Below are 24,912 nucleotides of genomic sequence, written 5' to 3'. Positions count from 1 at the left end.
ATCGTGATTAGAAAAAGATTCTAAGGTCGTAGGAGTCCCGAAACAATTTTAAACATGTTTGATAATCTATCCATTTGTCCCTCAACGTTCTGAAATGTGATAACAGTAGATTAGGGTGTTGCCTGCTCCTTTAACACATCCAGCGCCGGAAACGCTGTCCAGCGTTATTGCCCGCCATGCGTTGTCTGCCAAGATCGCTGTACAGCGTTTTTGAGATCAATATTTCATTTTTTCGCCATCGCATTCATAATTCATCCAGCCAACCCCCGATGCCCTAGCCTAGCTGGACACTAGATGTGACTGCAACGGCTCAATACCGCCGCCTGGTGGATGGTCGGGCGAGTTACACTCACGCAAAAACCGGAAGTGCCATCGGTGCATCGATGAAATTCCTCCAACAGTCACATCTCGCTACGGGACTCCTGACAGACACTATAGTACATATGGATCACTTTCTAAACTTAATAATCGATATGATTTCGGCGTTTATTGCGCCATACAAACCGGAAATGGACCTAGGCGATCAGCGTCGAATAATTGGGATCTTTCACCGCCAGTCTCATCGGCCCAAGATAAGGGGAATATAACTTTATTTTCAGCCCGATTGTTTATTCATTTCACTGCAAACCATCTGATCAATATATCACCCATACTACATAAAGCCGTTACTGATGATCAAGGAATTATAAACGACCCCCCCCTCCCTTTCCTCCACGCATGATGAAGCATAATGTATACCGATCATATACATTTGATTTTTTTTTTTTTATAGCGTGTATGTGAAAGAACGGCAATCGATAATCTATCATATGCGTTTGGGCCTATAAGTAGCGTTTTTGGAATTACAGCAGAAAAGATAAAAAATATAACGTTCCCACATCCTGAACGATAGATAATCGATGTTGAATGGGCCATAGTAATGTCAATATAGCAATACAATTTAAAAAGTTATAGCCCTGCAAAGAAGGTAAACATCTCCATAGGCTTTTAACGGTGGCAGAGAGGGGTATGAGATGGGCACAATGACGGTGGTCAATGTGTTAACACATTGGGCGCCATGGGTTATATCTAGGGATGTCCCGATCCGTAGATGTGATCGGGGCCGATCGTGATTTTCCGAAGATCAGGATCAAAAAAAAAAAAAAAAAAAAAAAAAAAATAATAATAATAATAATAATAATTCAACAAACATGACCATGTTCACGTCTTAAACTCATACTGAGGCCTTAGTTTTGGTTTTAAATTGCATATCATCATTCATTTATTTATTGTCACACAGAGCAGAAGAATTTTGCCAAAACAAACCAATAGTATCCAGCTGCAGAACGGCAGACCAGCCACTCTCAGACCCAAATGATTTCCCCCCCCCCCCCCAATTTCTCACATTACATTCACCCTGAATGTTGACGTTATCCAGGTGAAAAGTTAACTTCATTCAAGCGAGGCATTGCAATCCTTGACATAAATCATTTGATGTATAATTAAATCAAAGGAAATGCGTTTGGGTCTGAGAGTGTGGCTGGTCTGCCGTTCTGCAGCTGGATACTATTGGTTTGTTTTGGCAAAATTCTTCTGCTCTGTGTGACAATAAATAAATGAATGATGATATGCAATTTAAAACCAAAACTAAGGCCTCAGTATGAGTTTAAGACGTGAACATGGTCATGTTTGTTGAATAAAAAAATAAAAAGTTAAAAAAATAAAAATATTCCCGATTTCTTTTTCTTTGATCGGATCGGGAAAGATCGGTATCGGTAGATACTCAAAATCACATGATCGGATCGGAGCAAAAAAACGTGATCGGGACATCCCTAGTTATATCCATCAATATAGCCAGTCTGCCACCGTTTAAAGCCTATGGAGATGTTTACCTTCTTTGCAGGGCTATAACTTTTTAAATGTTATTGCTATAAATAAAAAATGCTCCACGAAAATCATGAAATATCGGAAAATCAGCCCAAAAAGGCTGGCATTCAAGCGCTAATTCGGGCGCCCCCCTGCTGATGTGTTAAAACTCATCGTTTAATCATTATTTCTTTTATTAGCGATATCCATGAATTTTTCATCCATCCAGCCTCACGTTATCATTGGGAATGGCTCTGAGCTCAAAAAGGGCAAATACCGCCCCCTATCGTCTCCCGGATGGTATTGCACCCATTGGAATGAAGTCGATGGGAATGCATCCGAAAAAAAACCTCCGGGCTCCACATTTTACTTCTGAGGCATGTAACCTGAGACTATTGCATCCACTGAGGGCACTGGAAGAAGCGTCGATTATGTGTTTTGGAGTATAACGTTGGATCAATAAACGCGATCGATATTTGGAATGGCGATCAGGAATTGGATTAATCTTTTTGCAGAACATCTGATCTGAGGTAAAGACTTTATTTGACCAGTATTGGGGTAATCAGATGTTTTTTTCACAGCGATCACAACGTGTCTCCTGTGTGTGTACTCCTGTGTGTGTAGTGTACAGTGTGTGCGTAACGTTAGCGCCAGGCACGGCATAGATAATCGATTTTTCAGCCCGCTTCTCTAGCGTGGATAAGTACACATACATACTATCGATAATCTAGCGTTTATTTGAAAACGATTCATAAATCAGCCGGAAAATGACAACGTGTTGTGTGTATTCCAGTAAAGGGCTATTCCTGCAGAATATTTTTTTTTCTTTTTTTGAAATTTCCAAAACTATACTCTTGTTCAAAACGGTATAAAACCAAAACGTACTGATGAAAAAACAAATCAGTTTCGTACATGTTGACTGCAAGCAAGTCATTGATAAGCGACGGGTGTATTAGACCCATAGCCTTAATTTAAGATATAGTTTAAGCGTTCGCAAATATGTTCATCCTCCAATTAATTAGTGGTGGCAACCAAGCAATAATTTGTCATTCATCGTTAGCACCCAATGTGTTAATAGCAATGCATTGTGGGATATATGCCCTTCTCCAACTTAAAACTAACGTTATTTGAGCGAACATTTAACGTTATTATAACACTATTCAGGGATGTGATTGCACCTGTCCTTAACACATTCCCTGCCATAACTTATATCCATCAATATAGCCAGTCTGCCACCACTGTAAGCCTATGGAGATGTTCACCTTTGCAGGGCTATAACTTTTTAAATTGTATTGCTAAATTGACATTACTATGGCCCATTCAACATGGATTATCTATCGTTCAGGATGTAGGAACGTTATACTTTTTTTCAAACATTCATACAAAAATACCTTCTAGAATATAAGTATGTTTTTATCGTTTTCTGCAGTAATTCATAGAACGTTAGTTATAGGCCTAAACGCATATATAGATAAAAAAATTCAACTGTATATGATCCTATACGTTATGAGTCATCATGCTCGGAGGAAAGGGGGGGGGGTCGTTTATAATTCCGTGATAGTCAGTAAATGCTTTATGTAGTATGGGTGATATATTGATCAGATCGGTTTGCAGTGAAATGAATAAACAATTGGGCTGAAAATAACGTTAGCGTCCTCTTACCGTGCGTCAAAGAGACTGGCGGTGAAATATCCCAAGTATAGGACGCCGATCGCCTAGGTCCATTTCCGGTTTGTATGTCGCAATAAACGCCGAAATCATATCGATTATTAAGTTTATAAAGCGATCCATATGTACTATAGTATCTGTCGGGAGCCTTGCAACAATGTCTGACGGCCGGATGAATTTAATCGACGCACACCTCCCACTTCCTGTTGTTAGAGTGGAACTCACCCGACCATCCACCAGGCGGCGGTATTGAGCGTTGTTGTATTGAGCCGTAGGATCCAGCTGCAGCGCCGGAGGTGTATATATGAATGATGAATGCCATGGCGAAAAAATTAAATATTGATCTCAATATCGCTGTACAGCGTGGTCTGGCAGACAACACATGACTGGCAATAACGCTGTACAGCGTGGATGGCGAGGAATGTGTTAAGAAAAAAAACCTGAACATTTTTGAAATTAATTTTTTTATATAAACAGTACACTCCATTTGAATGAATGAACACATTTTATTTGTATATATTGAACTGTTCACAGGGAAGAGGAAGGTGGGAGAGGAAAGGGACAAAGAAAATTAATCAAATATCTGTGTCCCCCAATTTTTTTTTTAAAGGGGGTCATCTTGAACCCTCCCAAGTCATCCTGGCTCAAACACTAATGTTAGGACCTTATCTTTTCTTCTTTGCAACCAGACCGCCTCCTCTGGAAGTCTTGCCTACTGCAAAGGGCTGCAGTTGGACTAATGGACTCTTTTGCTCTCAGGTTGATTTTGAGAAAGAAGGTGACATTTCTCCATCTCAGCTTCTTGGTTATGTCTAGGTTGCCTTCTGTACCTCATGCTTGATAGTTTGATGTTTCTACAGAGCTTCACATTAACTGGACAATGCTTGCTCTCCCTTGAGTAGTGTTGAATGGCAGACTGCTGCACTGCTTGCAAGTAACCTTCCCTGGTTGGTCAGTTTTACAAAAGCAATCCAGTGTTAGTGTGTTTCCTAGTGTGTTGACGTCTTTACAGCATCTCACGCCACTCAACAAAACTGCTAACATTATCGATAGCCAATGAAAATCTGTTATGCAAGAATAGCAGGTCTGATAAATGTTGCTTTCGTGTTTCGCTTAGACCAGGTGGGAAAATAATCAAAACATATTAAAAAAAAAATTAAAAAAAATGTTATCATGATTTTAGGTCAGAAAAACCGGAAATCCGGTTAAAAACGGATAAATCACATCCCTGACTATTTTAACACATTGGTTGCCACCACGTTAATGAATGGGAGGATGAGCACATTTGCGAATGCATAAACTATATCTTAAATTATGGCTATGTGTCTAATACGCCAGTCGCTTATCAATGACTTGCTTGCAGTCAACATGTACAAAACGGATTGTTTTTTCATCAGTACATTTCAGTTTTATACCGTTTTGAATAAGAGTATAGTTTCGGAGAGTTCTAGAAATTCCACGAAAATAGCCATTTACTGGAATACACAAAACACGTTGTCATTTTCCGGCTGATTTATGTAAACGCTAGATTATCGAGAGTATTTGTGTTCTTATGCACGATACAAACGCGGGCTGAAAAATCATTTATTCGTGGCACGCTCAGTGCCTAACGCCACACACGCACGTTGTGAAATCTGTGAAAAACAACTCCGATTAACCCAAAACTGGTAAAATAGATTCCTTACCTCAGATCAGATGTTCTGCAACAAGATCAATCCAATTCCTGATCGCCAGTCCAAATATTGATAGTGTTTATTGATCCAACGTTATAGTCTGAAACTAGGGCTGTCAGTTTATCGCGTTAATTTGAAAATTCTCAATTAATTACAATTTCTTTTATAATTTTCTTTTTTTTATCTCATTCATTCCATAATAACGTAGAATACACATTTACAGACTTTTTATTTTATTTATTTTTTAAATATGGTATATTTGCATTTTCTTGGTATCTGATTCTAGGGACATCTATGGATCTCAGGGAATGTATTCCCAGTGTCAGAAATACTGTGTCTGTTACTAGGCTTGAGTAAATTGTAATGAACCAAATGGGATATATCAATAATTTTTTTTTTTATCTTTGACTGTGAATAACACCATGCTCAAATTGACCAGACCTGAAAAATCTAAGCAAATTAATAGATGGAAGATGATTAAACAGAAGGTTTTGTAGATACAGTACTGAATTCTGCCATCCGGACACATGCAATTTGAAATACGATTATAGAATATCAGGCATAAAATGGTTATGAGATTAAAATGCGATTAGATTAATTAATTACAAATCCTGTAATTAATTAGATAAACTTTTTTTAATCGCCTGACAGCACTATCTGAAACGCATGATCCAAGCTGCTTCCAACCTCGCCAGTGTATCTGGTAACACGACACTGCTTCCCAGAGGTGGGGAAACCCTGGGGCGGAGTTTTTTTCTGATGCATTTTCCCATCGACTCCAATCCAATGATGAGCATTACCATCCGGTAGATCAGGGGTTCCCAAACTTTTCAGGCCGCGACCCAAAAATAACGGGGTCAGAGAGCCGCGACCCCCACTATTATAGGATGTATGGTTGAAACATGCACACATTCAAACGCACACACACTAATAAGCATTGGAGGCTTTTAACCAGGGCCGGACTGGGGAAATCATTCAGGCCAGGAAATATAGTGCAAAATATAGCCCCAGTCAGGCCACTTTTTAAGCAGGGGGTCTTTAACCAGGACATTTCTTGTTACAAAGACTTCATTTCCTGCATTCTGGTGCAGGCATTTTTTTTTTGTACCCTTTAAATACCAGTGTTTGTGATGGCATCACAAATTATTGTTAAAAAACAGGCTAGCATATGTATGATTAGCAACAACACTGATTTTGATGGATTTTCAGTTTTTTTGTAATGTCAGATTGAAAATAATACAATCATTTATTCAACTTCAGCCCTGATCATAAAACCACATATTAATTCCAACCCTTTAAATGCCAGTGTGTGTGATGGCATATATTTGCAATATATCAAATGCAAAGTAGATTTTTCTGGGGGGGGATTATTACAGGCTAGCATGTGTCAATGATTAGCAACAACAGTTTTTTGTAAGGGTCCCGCCTCCACCAATCAGTGTGTGAGAGCAAGAGAGAGAGAGAGAGATAGTTCTCCAACTTGTGTGAGTTGCAGTGATCTCCTGGTTGTTCCCCAGATAGGTTATCTCTAACTATTGCGCTGCTGCAACTAGAAACACTGTCCTGGCCTGCTTCTAAGTTCAGTGGCCTGACTGCAAAAAAAAAAGGAAAAAAAATCGTATCTGGCGACCCTCTCGCGGCGGCTCGCGACACTCCTGTGGGTCGCGACCCCGACTTTGGGAACCCCTGCGGTAGATGATAGGGGCTGTATTTGCCCTTTGAGCTCAGAGCCATTCCCAATGATAATGTCAGGCTGGACGATTGAAAAATGAATAGATATCGCTAGTAAAAGAAATAACGATTAAATAAAGAGAAATCTCATTGTTGGCAACCATGTGTTAACACTTTGGTTGCCTAAGGTTAAATTAATGATATACCATAGATTGCCAGCGCTATTTGTCTATGGAGAAAGTCCCCTTCTTTGCAGGGCTATAACTTTTTAAATTCTATTGCTACATTGCCATTATTAGGGCCCATTCAAAGTCCTATATGTATTGTTCATTGTGTAGCAACGTTAAACTTTTTCATTCACATATTCATAGTAAAGTATGGTCTAATGTATAAGTATGTTTTTATCTCTTTCTGCAGCTTTCTCCAGAACGTGATATATAGCCCCAAATGCATTATATTGATGATGAAATACAGTTTGATGGCAATCAGCGCGATATAAAAAATTCCAACTAGAAGTACTTCTAGAAGTTACTACACGTCATCTGATCTTGACCGGATGGGCGAGGGGGCGTTTATAATTCCGTGGGCAGCGTTATACCAATCATCTAATGTGGGTCAAATGTTGATAATATCAGTTATTATCGAAGACGGTAACGTTACACGCTGAAACTCACCCCAGTCTCCGCGCGCCGTTGGGCGATCATCGTCGAGTAGAAATTTTATCATTATGGGATATATTATTACCCGGTCCATCTCCAGCTTGTATAATGGTATATACGTCCAAATCATGTTGTTTATCGAGTTATTGGCAATCGATCGCTATGTAGAGTGACGAGCTAGAGTCACGGGACATGTACCGAGTGGCCGGAAGCAATACGGACGTCTAGCAAAACCTCTAGTGCGCTTCCTGTTAAGCGCTTGCGCCGATCGGCCACCAGATGGCGCTCCTGAACCGCCAGAGAGCTCAGTGGGTCCTGCTGGTGAATCTCAGGCCAGCGGAGGGACATTATGAATCCGATCGCAGATTTTTGAAATATTGATATAAAGACGACGTACAGCGTCCCCCGGCAACTTTAGCATGGCCAGCAAAGACGTCTAAAGACGCCCCCTGGCAGTCAAAGTGTTAACATTAGTGAATTTGAATGCACATACATAGCTAGTAAAATATCACAACTTGTGTCATCATTGTTCATCATTGGGGGAAACTAAGTGCTGCCTCTCTCCGCCACACTCGGGACCACACCAACGTTATAGATAGCTAGCCTATAGCTAATGTCGGGACCACACCAACGTTACAGATAGCTAGCCCATAGCTAACGTCGGGACCACACAAACGCCACAGATAGCCAGCCCACAGCCAACGTCGGGACCACACCAACACCACAGATTATCTATAACGTTGGTGTGGTCCCGACGCTAGCCACAGGCTAGCCATCCACAACGCTGGCGTGGTCCCGACGTCAGCCACAGGCCAGCCATCTACAATAGATAGCTAGCCTATAGCTAACGTCGGGACCACAACAACGCTACAGATAGCTAGCCCATAGCTAACGTCGGGACCACGGCAGAGAGGCAGCACCCAATCTGCGTGTAACGTTAGTCACTAACATGAAGAATAGAGAGCTGCAAACGGAAATAAACACCCAGTCCTTGAGAACGGTTTCCTGGTTTACTGTCACCACTTTACAGAGGGAATTACCCCGAAGTCCGGCTAGTTATAACAAGCACGTTACATGACCGGCACTTCGGCCCTAGAGTGTACTCTCCTGTACTCTACTACGGTTGAGATTAATACAGGAAAAGGTATACATTGGGGGCTCGAGTCCGGGATATGAAAATAAATCCTGATTTCATCTGTGAGTTGTAAACTGTATGGAAACATGAAGTTAGCTCATGCTACAAACGGACACCTAGTCATTAAATGAAGTTAAAAATGATGACGCCCCTTTTATTTTACACGCGGTTGTCTGTTCTACACCCGCGGGTGCCTTGACACCGCAGGATTGCGGTGATGCGGTTACCGTGACAGCCCTAGCCGTGACACCACCCTGGTAGTGTTCGTGCCATGCTCTGCCCCTTTGAGCTACGCAGGACCACAAGCTCTTACCAGTGGGGGAGGGGCGATGGTGGCTGGAGCAGAGGCTGGGGTGGCCGGTGTGGAGGCCACGCTGGGCTGAGGCTTGGCGCTAGGCACGGGCTGTGTGGAGGGGGCTGGGCTGGCCACAGTGGGGACAGGTGTGGGCGGGCTCACTTTAGGGGCCGGGGGCTCCGCCCTCTCCACCTTCTTCTCCTGGTGGGTGACGCTATTGAGCCAGAGGGATAAGAATACGAATTTTGAGATCATATACATTTCTATGGTCGTTTTCCAAAGTCTTAAAGAGTAATGAATGAGTCATTTTTCTGCCCTGGTGGTTTAGTTTATACAACTTTTTTTATTTTATTTTTTTACCCACAATGCACATTAAAATCAAAATTTTCAGTTTTCTACATCAATGTAAATGTACCAGAGTTAGCCAATGAGCTTTCTCCATAGTCCCTGCCTAACATGCATATCTTTATGGTGTGGTAGGAAAGCCCTCGCAAACATGGGGAGAACATGCAAACTACACAGAAAAACCTTACGCCGGGGTTTGAGGTAGAGTGTGCAACAGGGTGAAAATATCAAACCACTAGGGCAGCGGAATTACTATTAGTTTCATTACTCTCGTGTCAAACCAAAAGCCTGCCTATTAGAATTCTATTGATCGAGATCTCATCTTACCTGGGGGCAGGGGGTCCGAGAGGTTGTGCAGCAGATTTGCCTGTGGTCTGGACAGGGCTGGAGACGGCCACAGCCTCCTCTGTGACCGGGCCCGAGCCTGCACTCACAGTGGCTTCCTTGTTGGTTTGCTCAGTCTGCGAAAAGCCAAGGCATTTTAAGGATGAGTTGAATTTTCCTCAACCCTCTCCAATGAACCGATACGGAAGAGACAAAAATGTGCACACAAGACACCTCTTTACAGCCAGGCTAATAATTGGTACATATCGTTGTCACATGTGTACATTCACTGCAATTACATTTCCAACCCTCGTCTGTGGCCCTCAGATCTCATAATCTGAACGCTCATCGGGACAGGAGTGAAGGTTCCTGACTTTGGGGGAAAGAGTAGAGTGAGCAGAGGGAGAAGAACAGAAATAAAAGGGAAGGAGAGACAGTGGAGGAAAAGAACCAAAGCCAGTCGTTCCACAGCCTGCGTTCCCTCTATGCGCATTGATTTGTCATCATCGGGCCGGACGTGGGTCAGTAGAACGGGAACATGGAGAAGTCCAGTGTGAGACTTTCTACTGCTTTTCTCAACGAAGACCAACTAGTGATGTTGCCACTTTCACAGCTCTTTGAAACAGATTTAACAGCAGAGTTTACAAATTAAAGCCTTGTGCTTGGAGACAACTGGAGTTGATAATGGCTCATTTAAGTATCACCTTGTCCCTGTTCAAACCGCGTACAACGTCTGACATTCGGTTCTCCAGCACCGGCTCCCCCTGTGTGCTGACCACACAGCCTGGTAGAGGGGGGAAGTTGGTGGCAGCCAGGTCAAACTTGGGGGGAGGCACCTTGACCTCTGCAAGCGGTACAAGCCTCTGAAAAGGGGAATTGGGAGAAATAGGTAAGTCAAATAAAAAAGGTGATTATGCTTCATAAGCTATATGCAACATACAAGTTCTGTGTCAAAAGAAATGTTCTTGTACCGTAAGTCGTTCGTCCTCTCGCCTCCTCCGTGTTCCTCTGTAGGTAGTACTTCGCCTGCAGAGCAGAATGGTAAGAGTGTGTGAAGTAATGCTCAGGAATCATCTCATGCTACTTAAGTCTGGGTTGTAATTGATATCCTACTGTTTGATTAGCCATCTTTAAAAATAATTCTAGCAGGCAATTTTTTTTAAGCTAGTGTGAAGATACTGGTATCCAGGGGAGGAAATTAGGCCACTTTACTCGCCAAATGCGAGTATTTTTTACGTTTGGCGAGTAATTCATGAAGAGCACTCGCCAGTCTGGCGAGTACTTGTAATTACAAAACAAACAAAAAAATCATTCTGCAATCTGCTGATTCGCTCACTGGCACAAGCCGAACTCTGACTCCCCCCTTGATTCCTCCCATTTGCGCCTCAATCCAACCATAACCAATGAACATCATCGTTGTACAGATGCGCTCTAAGCTCCTCCAATGAACACTCATTTTCTAGAAGATGCCGCCCATCTAGGGGAAGTGGACAGATCACTGCGCGCGGACCTACAGACTCCTGCCACCGGCTTGACAACGTAGACAAAAACACATCAGTGGATGAAAATAATTGCATGTAGTGTCGTCGCTTTCGGATATCAGTGCGGTCTGACTGACATGGGGGCGAACAACAGCACGCGACGCGTCTCCTTCGAGTCGGATGAGAATGACAAGTCAACCAGGCACCAGCATTAGCCGGCTAGCTACCTAGCATGTAACAAGCTACCATAACGCACGTTCAACATAGTGGACTATACTGAGCGGCTTTGCTTAAATGCAGCCGAGTGACATTTTATTATTACCGGGTTTCCCCCCATATCACCACTCGCCCATATGCCCTTCACAACGGTGATGTTGTCATACTTGGCATTCAGAATACACCTGCTGAACCCCTAGCGTTGTCGATTCGGTTCCAATGTATTGTCATCTTACAGCACAAGTACAGTACAACCAGAATACATTTGGCATACAACCAGAGTGCAAATGTAACAAGTCAAGTTGTTTTATTTAGCTATTACATTACAGTGAAATGCTTGGTTCTTTCACTGCCCAACTCAGTCCAACCTAGACCAGTCCAACCTAGTCCAGTCCAGCCCAGCATCTTTCACTGCCTAGTTCAGCCCAACCCAGTCCAGAATAGTTCCCTCTTTCATGTTAATATGTGATATCCTAATATTTTGAAGAGAGACAGTGTGATTAATACATGTTGTATGCTAATATTGTGAAGAGTAGAGACTGTTATTAATGTTTTATGCTAATAAATATTTTAAAGAGTAGAGACACGGTGTGATTTTTACTATGATTGAAAATCAATTTAGACAAAGACATACAAAGAAGTAATTATCACAATTAGCGATTTTTTTGGGCTGGTAAAAAATCAGTTTGTCTGGTAAAAAAAATCAGATACTCGCCAGTTGGCTGGTAAGCCAAAAAGTTAGTTTCCTCCCCTGCTGGTATCATATGGTACTTGGAGATCTTGGGGAATGCCATGTTATACTATCTCACTGGCAAATGGGGTAGATCTATAGGGATGGGTACCGAATTCGGTACTTTGAGGTACCGAACCGAAACCCGTCGGTACTACCGGGTATCGAATGAAGTGAGAAACCCAAAAAAAAAAAAAAAAAAAAAAAAAATTACGTTTTTTTTTTTCCATGTCAACATTCACACGCACAATATATGCTTACCTGGGATTTGACTTGATTCAACAACAAAGCAGTCGGAGCAATGACGAGCCGAAAACTGTCGAAATTGTAGTTATTTGAAGTTTGGATTTTTTTTTTTACGACTGAGGTAGGTCAATTAAATTTCTTGAGACTAAAGTACCGAAAAAAGGTACCGTTGGGTACCGGTATCGATTCACAGGTACCGGTACTGGTATCGGTTCAAATGTGAAAGGTACCCATCCCTATAGATCTAGAGTTTGCAAGTCCCCATGAAACGGCTAGCAGAATGCCATTTGATTCCACATATTTATGAGTTTCCTGTAAAAACAGGAAGCTAGGGAGGGACTTGTCATGTGGCATTTATAGTAGCCAATAGTGCTGAATGTGCATTACGGTCGACCCATTAGCTAGTAAGCTAATGTTGGCAACATACCGGTAGGTTAGCAACATTAGTTAGCAAGCTAACATTGAACATTTGTTCAATTTAGTTAAAGGCAGAGTGCTAGCTCACAATGTGCTGTAAATGTCATTCTAGAAAGCATTTAATTGGATGCAAAATTTGTATACGTCCCTGTTTTTTTGTTTTCCAGGAAATTACAAACATCAATTTTGATTCCATGGGGCCTTTAAGCCATTTTAAGTTAGCTTAAACTTGATGGGAGGACAATACCATGGGCACGGCCATTTTCAAAGGGGTCCCTTGACTTCTCACCTCAAGATCCACACAAGACCCCTCTTTACAGCCAGGCTAATAATTGGTACATATCGTTGTCACGTCGTGGTCAACAGGTCATCATTACGATATTGATGACGACAAAGATTACATTCACTGCAATTCGATTTCCAACCCTCGTCTGTGACCCTCAGATCTCATAATCTGAACGCTCACCGGGACAGGAGTGAAGGTTCCTGACTTTGGGGGAAAGAGTAGAGTGAGCAGAGGGAGAATAACAGAAATAAAAGGGAAGGAGAGACAGAGTGGAGGAAAAGAACCAAAGCCAGTCGTTCCACAGCCTGCGTTCCCTCTATGCGCATTGATTTGTCATCATTGGGCCGGACGTGGGTCAGTAGAACGGGAACATGGAGAAGTCCAGTGTGAGACTTTCTACTGCGTTTCTCAATGTAGACCAACTAGTGATGTGGCCACTTTCACAGCTCTTTGAAAAAGAGTTTACAAAGTAAAGCCTGAGCACCGGGCTACCCTCGACTCAACCCCAGTCTTATTCATGAAAGTGTCACATGAAACAGCTTATGTCACAGCGAGGCACAGTTCTTTGGTAATATGGCCACATTACCAAAGACCGATGGGTGGTGGTGGGTCAAGCTATTGAAATGCAAAAGTCAAGCTCATGGCCCTCGAGTGGCAGTCAGATAAAGGAGGTGTCCAGTCTTCAACACCATCAAACCCCACCCTCTTTTCTTGATCCTCCAATGCCAACCGTTGCTTCCCTCAGACATACCTTTGTAGCACACAATACAATAACGGGATCCCACATTCAACGCACAGGGAGTACTTGGCGAGTACATTGACGGACCGTATGCATTTACATGTATTGATTTACATCTAGCACAGCAGCAGCATCAGGGTTTACCTTCCACGTCCGGCCATGCCGCTGTCGTCACTGGGGTCGATGGGGGAGGAGGAAGAGGAGGAGAGGTGTGGGAAAGCAGAGGTCAGGTCAGTGGCGGTCTGGACAGGGTTGGTGGTGGGTGTAGTGGTGGTGGCGGGGGGCTGGGGGCTGCGTAGGCCGGTCAGACTCTCCAGGGGGACGGGGGTAACAGATGCCGGGGTCAACTCGCCCGTCCTCACTTGGGGCTTCACATGGTTCCTGTGTGTGGGGGGGGGGGGGGGGGGGGGGTTAAGACAAGACAATTAGTCATTCGGCTGCAATAGCAAGGTGAAGATGCAGACTACAGCGTGGTGGAGGAACAGCATGCGATGTCCTTAGTCAATGTGCAGACATGCAGGGCACTTTCTGATTATTACATAGGGGCTCGTAATTGGTGAAAGCAGTAGTCATGTGACTTGGATCTCAGTATGGAGCCATTAATGATGACTTGTGACCAAACATTTAGATTGTCGAGTGGGTGGGGCTGCTGTAACGGCCATCTACGAGCAGCACGAGCTACTTAAAGGATCTCGAATCACGCACGGTAATATAATACTCCAGGTCATCGTTACGATATAGACTATGACAAAGACGTTCGCCAAAATTACATTCGTGGCAATTAAATTTCCAACCGTCGTCTGTTGCCCTCAGATCTCATAATCTGAACGCTCATCGGGACAGGAGTGAAGGTTCCCGACTTTGGGGGAAAGAGTAGAGTGAGCAGAGGGAGAAGAACAGAAATAAAAAGGGAGACAGTGGAGGAAAAGAACCAAAGCCAGTCGTTCCACAGCCTGTGTTCCCTCTATGCGCATTGATTTGTCATCATCGGGCCGGACGTGGGTCAGTAGAACACAGACTCTACACGCCAGTATGACTTTCACAGCTCTTTGAAACAGAAAGTAAAGCCCGAGCGCCGGGCTGCCCTCGACTCAACCCCAGTCTTATTCATGAAAGTGTCACATGAAACAGCTCATGTCACAGCGATTTCCTTGTCAAGGCACATTTCTTTGGTAATATGGCCACATTACCAAAGACCGATGGGGAGTGTGGGGGTATAAAACTTGAGTAATAAAAATATGGGAGGGTTAGTCAGGATGAGGAAGCCGTTACATGTCAACATGGATGGTGAAGTTGACGTTTGAAAGCCAAGGTGGATGTTACAGTTGCAAAAAAAAAGAAAAAAAAAAAAAAAGTGGCTCAGAATCAGGGAGCTGCAGCCGATAACAGTACACAGGCCTGACATGACAAACCCAGGATGTCCAGTACCTGGCGACATACATTCACATCACGAGGATGAAAAGCATTACAGCCATACAAGGCATGGGCCCGGTTAAGGATTTAGTAATTTGGCTGCTGCAGTATGGTAGGAGATGGGAGGGAGGCTGCTGCAGTATGGTAGGAGATGGGAGGGAGGCTGCTGCAGTGTGGTAGGAGATGGGAGGGAGGCTGCTGCAGTATGGTAGGAGATGGGAGGGAGGCTGCTGCAGTATGGTAAGAGATGGGAGGGAGGCTGTCTGCAGTGTGGTAGGAGATGGGAGGGAGGCTGTCTGCAGTGTGGTAGGAGATGGGAGGGAGGCTGCTGCAGTATGGTAGGAGATGGGAGGGAGGCTGCTGCAGTATGGTAGGAGATGGGAGGGAGGCTGCTGCAGTATGGTAGGAGATGGGAGGGAGGCTGCTGCAGTATGGTAGGAGATGGGAGGGAGGCTGCTGCAGTATGGTAGGAGATGGGAGGGAGGCTGTCTGCAGTGTGGTAAGAGATGGGAGGGAGGCTGTCTGCAGTATGGTAGGAGATGGGAGGGAGGCTGTCGCAGTATGGTAGGAGATGGGAGGGAGGCTGCTGCAGTGTGGTAGGAGATGGGAGGGAGGCTGCTGCAGTGTGGTAGGAGATGGGAGGGAGGCTGCTGCAGTATGGTAGGAGATGGGAGGGAGGCTGCTGCAGTATGGTAGGAGATGGGAGGGAGGCTGCTGCAGTATGGTAGGAGATGGGAGGGAGGCTGCTGCAGTATGGTAGGAGATGGGAGGGAGGCTGCTGCAGTATGGTGGGAGATGGGAGGGAGGCTGCTGTAGTATGGTAGGAGATGGGAGAGAGGCTGCTGCAGTATGGTAGGAGATGGGAGGGAGGCTGCTGCAGTATGGTAGGAGATGGGAGGGAGGCTGCTGCAGTGTGGTAGGAGATGGGAGGGAGGCTGCTGCAGTATGGTAGGAGATGGGAGAGGCTGCTGCAGTATGGTAGGAGATGGGAGGGAGGCTGCTGCAGTATGGTAGGAGATGGGAGAGAGGCTGCTGCAGTATGGTAGGGAGGCTGCTGCAGTATGGTAGGAGATGGGAGGGAGGCTGCTGCAGTATGGTAGGAGATGGGAGAGAGGCTGCTGCAGTATGGTAGGAGATGGGAGGGAGGCTGCTGCAGTATGGTGGGAGATGGGAGGGAGGCTGCTGCAGTATGGTAGGAGATGGGAGGGAGGCTGCTGCAGTATGGTAAGAGATGGGAGGGAGGCTGCTGCAGTGTGGTAGGAGATGGGAGGGAGGCTGTCTGCAGTATGGTAGGAGATGGGAGGGAGGCTGCTGCAGTATGGTAGGAGATGGGAGGGAGGCTGTTGCAGTATGGTAGGAGATGGGAGGGAGGCTGCTGCAGTATGGTAAGAGATAGGAGGGAGGCTGTCTGCAGTATGGTAGGAGATGGGAGGGAGGCTGTCTGCAGTGTGGTAGGAGATGGGAGGGAGGCTGCTGCAGTATGGTAGGGAGGCTGCTGCAGTGTGGTAGGAGATGGGAGGGAGGCTGTCTGCAGTATGGTAGGAGATGGGAGGGAGGCTGCTGCAGTATGGTAGGAGATGGGAGGGAGGCTGCTGCAGTATGGTAGGAGATGGGAGGGAGGCTGCTGCAGTATGGTAGGAGATGGGAGGGAGGCTGTTGCAGTATGGTGGGAGATGGGAGGGAGGCTGCTGCAGTATGGTAGGGAGGCTGCTGCAGTGTGGTAGGAGATGGGAGGGAGGCTGTCTGCAGTATGGTAGGAGATGGGAGGGAGGCTGCTGCAGTATGGTAGGGAGGCTGTTGCAGTATGGTGGGAGATGGGAGGGAGGCTGCTGCAGTATGGTAGGGAGGCTGCTGCAGTGTGGTAGGAGATGGGAGGGAGGCTGTCTGCAGTATGGTAGGAGATGGGAGGGAGGCTGCTGCAGTATGGTAGGAGATGGGAGGGAGGCTGCTGCAGTGTGGTAGGAGATGGGAGGGATGTAGGGATGAAGCCGAGTGTATAATGACAGTTGTACCTGAAGGCATTTATTACATTCTTTCTTGAATAAAGAGGGACACTGTGGGGACAGCAAGAGAACAGGGGGTAAAGAACTTCAATTCCTTACAAAACGTCACTGCGGATAAACTGTCGAACAGTTGTTATAATGTGGAAGCGAAAGACGCTCCAGTCAGAAGGTTTAACCATTTCTCCAACTCAACCGTTACCATTTACAAGCACAGGAATGCACAAATTGACCCATCTCAAACCCTGCTACTCATCTTGATCGAGAAAAGAGGGTGGGATTTGAGATGGGTCGATTGACTGCTGCCGTCAAAATAAAATAAACGTATCCTTACCGGTTCCTGTTGAATGGGCGTGTGATGTTGAGCGAGTTGGAGCCAGTTTTGTAGTGTCCGGGAGAACTGAAGCCATTCACAAAGCTACTGTTGGGAAACGGTGCCTGCAGGTCAGAAGGAAACAGTGTTTACCTCAATCCACAGGCCACTCTGGCAATGTCCCATGCATTTGTACAGATAATTAAAGTGACATATGTACAGTTAATTACATAATTGAGTCAATATAATGGATATTTACAACAACGAAGATGTAAAAAATAACGTCACATGTGACATGGATTCCAACCCTCGCCTGTGGCCCTCAGATCTCATAATCTGAACGCTCATTGGGACAGGAGTGAAGATTCCTGACTTTTGGGGGGAGGGGGGGTAGAGGGAAAGGAGAAGAAATGAAGAGAAGGAGAGTGGAGGAAAAGAACCAAAGCCAGTTGTTCCACAGCCTGCATTCCCTCTATGCGCATAGATTTGTCATCATCGGGCCTGACGTGGGCGGTGCACAGTGGGAAGGTGCAGACGTCCAGTGTAGAAAAACGCCACAGCTTCATTTACAGAAATGTGTACAGCAGACACATTCTCGTGTGGCTCGACTCACCAGAGGAGTTTCGAAGTAAGGGGTGGGAGAGGTCGTCCAAGTGGGGGGTACGATGCCATACACCGGGTACTGCTGTTGGGGGTAGACGTGCTGCATGTAGAGTGGAGAGTTATACTGGGACTGGCTCTGGGACTGCTGGGTGTACATGCTGCTGTCCATGCTACGGTAGCCATTCTTGGCAAAGAATGTGTTGATGGCCTTTATCCTCGCCTGTGTACAGGAACATGGCAGAAAGAGTGTTTAATAGTAATCATCAAGACATTGGTCGTTTTTCACAGGCTCCATAGAATAGAGTGCAAACAGAAATGATGGAAATTATGATAAATTCTTGTCAAATTAAAGTCTCGACAACTAAATAATTTATTGAGTCTCTTCAAAAAACGAGATACAAGAATCAGGGTACAGTCCAACTCACCATGATGGGTTTTCCCTGAAATGTCTTGACCTCCTCTCTCAAGTATCTGTACGCCTGAAGGAAAACGGAACAGATAAACTTTATTTCTGTAGCACCTTTTATACAGGAATTGCAGCCCGACGTGCTTCACAGCAGTAAAATTAGCATAAAATAAGACAGAATAAAAGCAATGTAAAGAATAAGAAAAAGGGTAAAAGCAATGCGCAGGTAATAACACCACAAATATCGACTTTCACAGTTTAGAGTCTTTTCTTCCGGTTAGATTTGGGGTGGGGGCTTCATATAGCCACCGGTCACGGTGAAGTGTGATTTTATTTTATTGACAAACATATACAGATCACATGTGTATTTGCCTTGTCAGGGATAGAACGAAAAGTCCAGGACTTATTTCCATCGTTGTCCCTGTTGTCAAAGGATGCTTGGTTCATACACATACAACTCATTATAGTAATATTCCACAATCATTACATTTGATAGTAATAATGGCACACAGTCATAAATTCACCAACATGCGCATTTGTTGATACATGCAGGACTAGCCTTGAGACAGACGTATGTGTATTACCGTGTGAGGTGGAGGGGTCAAACAACCACATTTGTGGTCAACGTGCTTTACGCCGAATGCTCTGGCGTGGGCTCTTATGTGACTAGTAACATGTCTTCAGGAGTTGTATAACAAATTAGCATTTTTGACCTTAACTTAAAGGAAATTAAGCTACCTCTTTTCTGACAGTCAACATTTATTGGAGGCATATGAGGAAGTTTCACAACTTCCACGCTACCCAACAGGACTACACTCAACTGTAGGGATGGGAATTGATAGGATTTTATCGATACGATTCCATTATCGATTCTGCTTATCGATTCCCTTATCGATACCTGATCAATTTATAATTTAAATAAATAAATTGGAAATGCAACAGAACTACATTTAGTCATTTAGCTGACGCTTTTATCCAAAGCGACTTACAAGTTCTGTACGACAAGCCATCAGGAAGGGCACAACTCTATCAGCTGAGCAACAATGTTCATCAAAGTGTTGAGTGCTACAGTGTAGGTTCGTTTATTAGGACAAGTGCATGACAGTAAGGTTAGTTAGGGTTAGATATATATTTTTTTATTCAGATAATGGTTGAAGAAGTGCGTCTTTAGTCGACGGCGAAAGATTGGACGTGATTCGGCTGTCCTAACTGGGGTGGGTAGTTCATTCCACCATTGTGGGGCAAGGACTGAGAATAGGCGACTTCTCTTTGATGACCCTCCCGGAGTTCGGATAGGAGTAGGTCTGAGGCGGCCAGAAGATGCAGAGCGTAGGGGTCTAAGCTGGTTAGAATAACAACATGCAACTTGACATTTCTGATTGTCATTTATTGTTGAGCCCCCATGTCAGAAAAATACAAAAACTGTAAAAAATAAAACATTAACTATAGCCTACACAAATAATGTATTTGAGATTCTCTTAAAATGTATTTATTTTTTTATTCTTAAACTAATTTAATCTATTGAATAACAGGTCGGTATTCCTCTGACACACACACACACACCACACACACACACACACACACACACACACACACAGAGAGAGAGCGCTCCCTCCCCGGGCCCCTGTCCTATAAGGTATTGGCTTGTGTTGCTACACGGACACATTTGTATGTTGCACCACTGTACTTCCTGGCTTACAGACTTGTAAACAAACATTCCGTCTCTCATTATATGTAAACTAAAGAGTACAAGGTTTACACAACAGCCCCCACCTGCTGTTTTATTGTATTTGTACCTGTACTATCCGCTGTCAGCTGTTTATCTCCCTTTGTGAGCTTGATTAAATAGTAGGGATGTCCGATATTATCGGCCGACCGATATTATCGGCCGATATCGGCAGTAAAATGTGATATCGGAAAATATCGGTATCGGTAAAAAAAAAAAAAAAAAAAAAACAATAACAATATTTGTTATATATATATCCAGTGAAATTATTAGTTACCTGAAATTATTCAGTTTTTTGGACAGGGAAACCCTGCATATATCGGTATCGGTTGATATCGGTATCGGAAATTAAGAGTTGGACAATATCGGAATATCGGTATCGGTAAAAAAGCCAATATCGAGCATCCCTATTAAATAGCGTTAGCTCACGTTAGCTCCGCGGCTAATTTTAGCTCACCCTGATCTAAATCAATGACTAGGTTCTAAAGCATTCAAGTAGTTTTCACTGCACATAGAAGTAGCCAAACAGCGGGAGCATTTCACCAAAACCCAGGCAATTTCGAGCCCTTAAGGAATCAAATAAGAGTCTGCCATGGCTACATGCTAACGCTAACATTATTGCGCAACTGTAGGCAGCGATAAGGGAATCGAAAGTCAAGGGAGCCACACGGTTCCAGGAACCGGTTTTCGATTCCCATCCCTACTCAACTGTGTATTTGTATGTCAGACTATGTTTTAAAATAGCCCCCAAATCCTTCCAAACATTCTGAACACAGTTTCTTCCTGCTTGATACCCACAGTTCAGAACCCGACAGTCTTCCTTCCTGCTTGATACCCACAGTTTAAAATCCGACTGTCTTCCTTCCTGCTTGATACCCAGTTTAAAACCTGACAAGTCTTTCTTCCTGCTTGATACCCACTAGGCTTGGGCGGTATGACGGTATTACGGTATACCAGGGTATTTCGAAATCCCGTCGGTATGATTTTCAATACCGTGACGTCACAGACTGTGCACCAATTAGGGCTGACCTTCGAAGCTTTTTTTGGCAATCGAAGCTTCGGGGCCGAGCTTCGATTTTAATTCGAAGCTTCGAAAAAAAATAAAAAAAATATTTTTTTTAATATTTTTTTTTTTTTTTTTATCTTATGTTGTGGGACTTGTACAGCACTTTCGTAAACGTTGTTGTTTTTAAATGTGCTCTATAAATAAAGTGGGTTGGATTAATTAATTAAGTAGCCCCTTTCGTGACTGACGCATCCAACAAGGTTTCACTCGGCTGTGTGATTTAATTCAAGGTGGATCGCTGTTGTCGTTTGAACTTCAGATTTCATGGGAACTACCAATCCCCCAAATCAAGAATGTTTAAGATGAATGAAGTAAGATTTTGATTATTTGAAATATGGCCTGTGTAGACTAAACTATGCACAGAATTATGTCAGTCTACAAGGTCCGGATTCTACATGGTCCGGCAATGTAGACCTTGTAGACTCCACTACAGACCAATTATCAGTGAATGTTCATGCATTTTTAAGAAGGGCAACTTCCACAAAAAAACAAAGAACTCACCAAAACATCTCAGTAGCACCTTATCTAAATGTTATATTTCATATATGGAGATTCATATTTATTTATGTATTGCATGCATTTCTACATTTTATTTCCTATTTTGTTTATTCATCCCAGTATCTTTCTTTCTTATGTGTGGAATTCTACAAGGTGCGCGCACACACACACACACACACACACACTTACATTTAGTCATTTAGCTGACGCTTTTATCCAAAGCGACTTACAAGTTCTGTACGACAAGACAGCAAGAAGGGTACAACTCTATCAGCTGAGTAACAATGTTCATCAAAGTGTTGCGTGTTACAGTGTAGGTTAGTTTATTAGGACAAGTGCATGACAGTAAGGTTAGTCACGGTTAGATTTTTTATTTTTTTTATCATTTCAGATAATGGTTGAAGAAGTGAGTCTTTAGTCGACGGCGAAAGATTGGACGGGATTCGGCTGTCCTAACTGGGATGGGTAGTTCACACACACACACACACACACCTACACACACACACAAATCGAAGTAAAAAAAAAATAAAAAATTGAAATTTTTTTTTGAAAAAAAAAATTATATATATATATTTTTTTTAACTTCGATTTTTTTTTTATGTTCAAAGCTTGTGCCATCGAATCGAACGTTCGAAGCTTCGAAGCATTTAAGACAGCCCTAGCGCCAATGGTTGTAGTGCACAGCACGCGCCCGTCTTTCCCTCCCTCAGTCAGAGCTCAACAGAGCCACGTGCGCGTTCCTGTCGGTCTTCCATCTCACGTGTGTTAATCTGCACGACAAATAAAGACGTATTCTTCTATAGAATGCGGTTATGGACGGGTGGCAGTCCGTTTATTAAGATCAAATGGATGGACCACGGGTCCACTAAATTACATTCGTGGCATTAAAATTTCCAACCCTCGTCTGTTGCCCTCAGATCTCATAATCTGAACGCTCATCGGGACAGGAGTGAAGGTTCCTGACTTTGGGGGAAAGAGTAGAGTGAGCAGAGGGAAAAGAACAGAAATAAAAGGGAGAGACAGTGGAGGAAAAGAACCAAAGCCAGTCGTTCCACAGCCTGTGTTCCCTCTATGCGCATTGATTTGTCATCATCGGGCCGGACGTGGGTCAGTAGAACACAGAGACTCTATACACGCCAGTATGACTTTCACAGCTCTGGATGGACCATGGGTCCACTAACTTCCAGACATTGGATGATTGAGGAATCGGGAAACTGAGCATTTTTCTAACGTTTTGAAATGGATTCGTGCATGAGTGGACTCTGGGACACGTTGTTTGGGTAAGTAAGTTATGTTATGTTGCTGGGATATAAGATATGATGGGATATAAGATATTCATATAAGATATGAATGCTGGGAGTGTATGTTTGGTAAACATGGGTTTAACGGCTTAAGCTGGGTTTTGATTATCACTTAATCAATGCAGAATCAATTTTATGGGTCTGTATGTGTAGTTGTGTACTACTGTCGTGAGTTTGTGACTCACATTGCTCTAATTTCAGCCTCCGTTATACATAGTGATGCACCGATGTGAAAATTGTGGCCGATACCGATAACCGATATTAATATTGCTGTTCTGGCCAATACCGATATTTACCGATGTCGATATCTCTGTATAGAAAACACTTTTTTATGATAATCAAATAAAGAGCTATTTTCCAAAACGCATATTTGGAAAAAAATTATATCGGCCCTATCTTGATATCGGTCCGATACCGATGTGTAAAAAAACGGCCATATCGGCCAATATTATATCGGCGGCCGATATATCGTGCATCACTAGTTATACATTATTTGTTCCGTATGACTCGTTTCATATCTGTGTGTCTCGATTGTGCGCACTAGGGATGTCCGCAGTGCACTGCAAAAAAATATTTACTTAACACGAGTTGCCAAGGAATTTAGGTTCGAGGTTAGAGAAAGTGCACATTTTAAAAAATTATAATTTTCTTTTAGCATTTTTACATCTTTTTACTGGTCACGCAGGACCGACAGAGGAGAGGGCGAACGGGAGGAGATGTGGGGAAGACATGCGACAAATATCGCCGGGAGCAAACCCGGGACGGCCGCGTAGGTGCGCGAGGCACTATGGTATGCGCCACGAGGGCGCCCCAGAAAGTGCACTAGTATAGTATAGTGATAACGAGTATATTGTTAAAATGGTAAATGGCTGCTTTTTTATATAGCGTTTTTATCCAAAGCGCTTTACAATTTGTTACTCACATCTTATCCATTCACTCACACATTCACACACCCACGGCGGAGGCAACCATGCAAGGTGCCAACCTGCTCATCGGGAGCAATTAGGGGTTAAGTGTCTTGCTCAAGGACACATCGACACGCCGCCCGGGAGGAGCGGGAATCGAACCGGGAATCTCCGGATTGCCAGACGACTGCTCTACCTCCTGAGCCACTGTCGCAAGCAACTTAGCTCTGCTTCCCCCCCCCCCCGATACCGTCATAACACCCATACCGGGGTATTATGTCAGCAGAGTATGACGGTATGAAAAAAATTACACCGCCCAAGCCTAATACCCACACAGTTTTAAACGTGACAGTCTTTTGATACCTACACATATACATTTTCATCAGGCACAACAATATCTCAATTGACCCACAAGTCACACACAGTGCATCACCCGTTACCTGTTGAGCATCCGTGTCTGATTGGAATGTGATGTACCAGTTGTTGTTGTGCGCAAACTCCACGCTTATCACCTTCGGACAGTTGTCGTTTTTAAACAGGGACTCCACTTCCTGAATAGAGGGGACGGGACGGGGGGAGTTAATTTGGTCCGACGCCATAAACAATTCCACAATTTTCAAAATGCTTTATCTTATTTACATACACGCAAAACACAATGATGCGTTTACCAGTTGGTCTTACCTCAACCGGTGTGGTTTCAGGGACTTCTCTCAAGATGATGATGCACCGCTTGTGATTCGGACGCACTTTCTCCCCCTTCTCATCGACTTGTACCATCGGAGAGGCTGAGAGGACGACAAGAGAGCAAAATATACATTTATGTTTGAATATAACATAAGTGGGGGTGTTTCCTTCTATACATATGTCGTCTGTATCCGTTTTGCCACTTAAAACGTTTAGTGAGAAGCCTGCAAGGTTTTGAGTTGTGCTGTATTCAAGTTTGATGAGTTG

The 24,912-nt window shown here is 43.9% G+C and overlaps 1 protein-coding gene across 1 annotated transcript in view; it reads right to left on the bottom strand.

Annotated features, from left to right (window-relative positions):
* Positions 1-24,912, bottom strand: part of larp4aa (La ribonucleoprotein 4Aa) — a 64,581-nt gene that overhangs the window by 3,513 nt on the left and 36,156 nt on the right. Inside the window, exons 6-15 of the mRNA XM_084334018.1 lie at positions 24,643-24,746; positions 24,402-24,512; positions 18,485-18,538; positions 18,070-18,279; positions 17,478-17,581; positions 13,875-14,111; positions 10,587-10,641; positions 10,320-10,478; positions 9,619-9,752; positions 8,965-9,160 (exon numbers count right to left, since the gene is read on the bottom strand). Coding sequence (XP_084190144.1) covers positions 8,965-9,160; positions 9,619-9,752; positions 10,320-10,478; positions 10,587-10,641; positions 13,875-14,111; positions 17,478-17,581; positions 18,070-18,279; positions 18,485-18,538; positions 24,402-24,512; positions 24,643-24,746 — 1,364 coding nt within the window. The remainder of the gene's footprint in view (positions 1-8,964; positions 9,161-9,618; positions 9,753-10,319; positions 10,479-10,586; positions 10,642-13,874; positions 14,112-17,477; positions 17,582-18,069; positions 18,280-18,484; positions 18,539-24,401; positions 24,513-24,642; positions 24,747-24,912) is intronic.

This window comes from Notolepis coatsorum (genome assembly GCF_963971535.1).
Source record: "Notolepis coatsorum genome assembly, chromosome: 17".
Classification (NCBI taxonomy): domain Eukaryota; kingdom Metazoa; phylum Chordata; class Actinopteri; order Aulopiformes; family Paralepididae; genus Notolepis; species Notolepis coatsorum.
The sequence above is the reverse complement of the archived record's forward strand: the minus strand, read 5'-3'. Positions and strand labels throughout refer to the sequence as shown.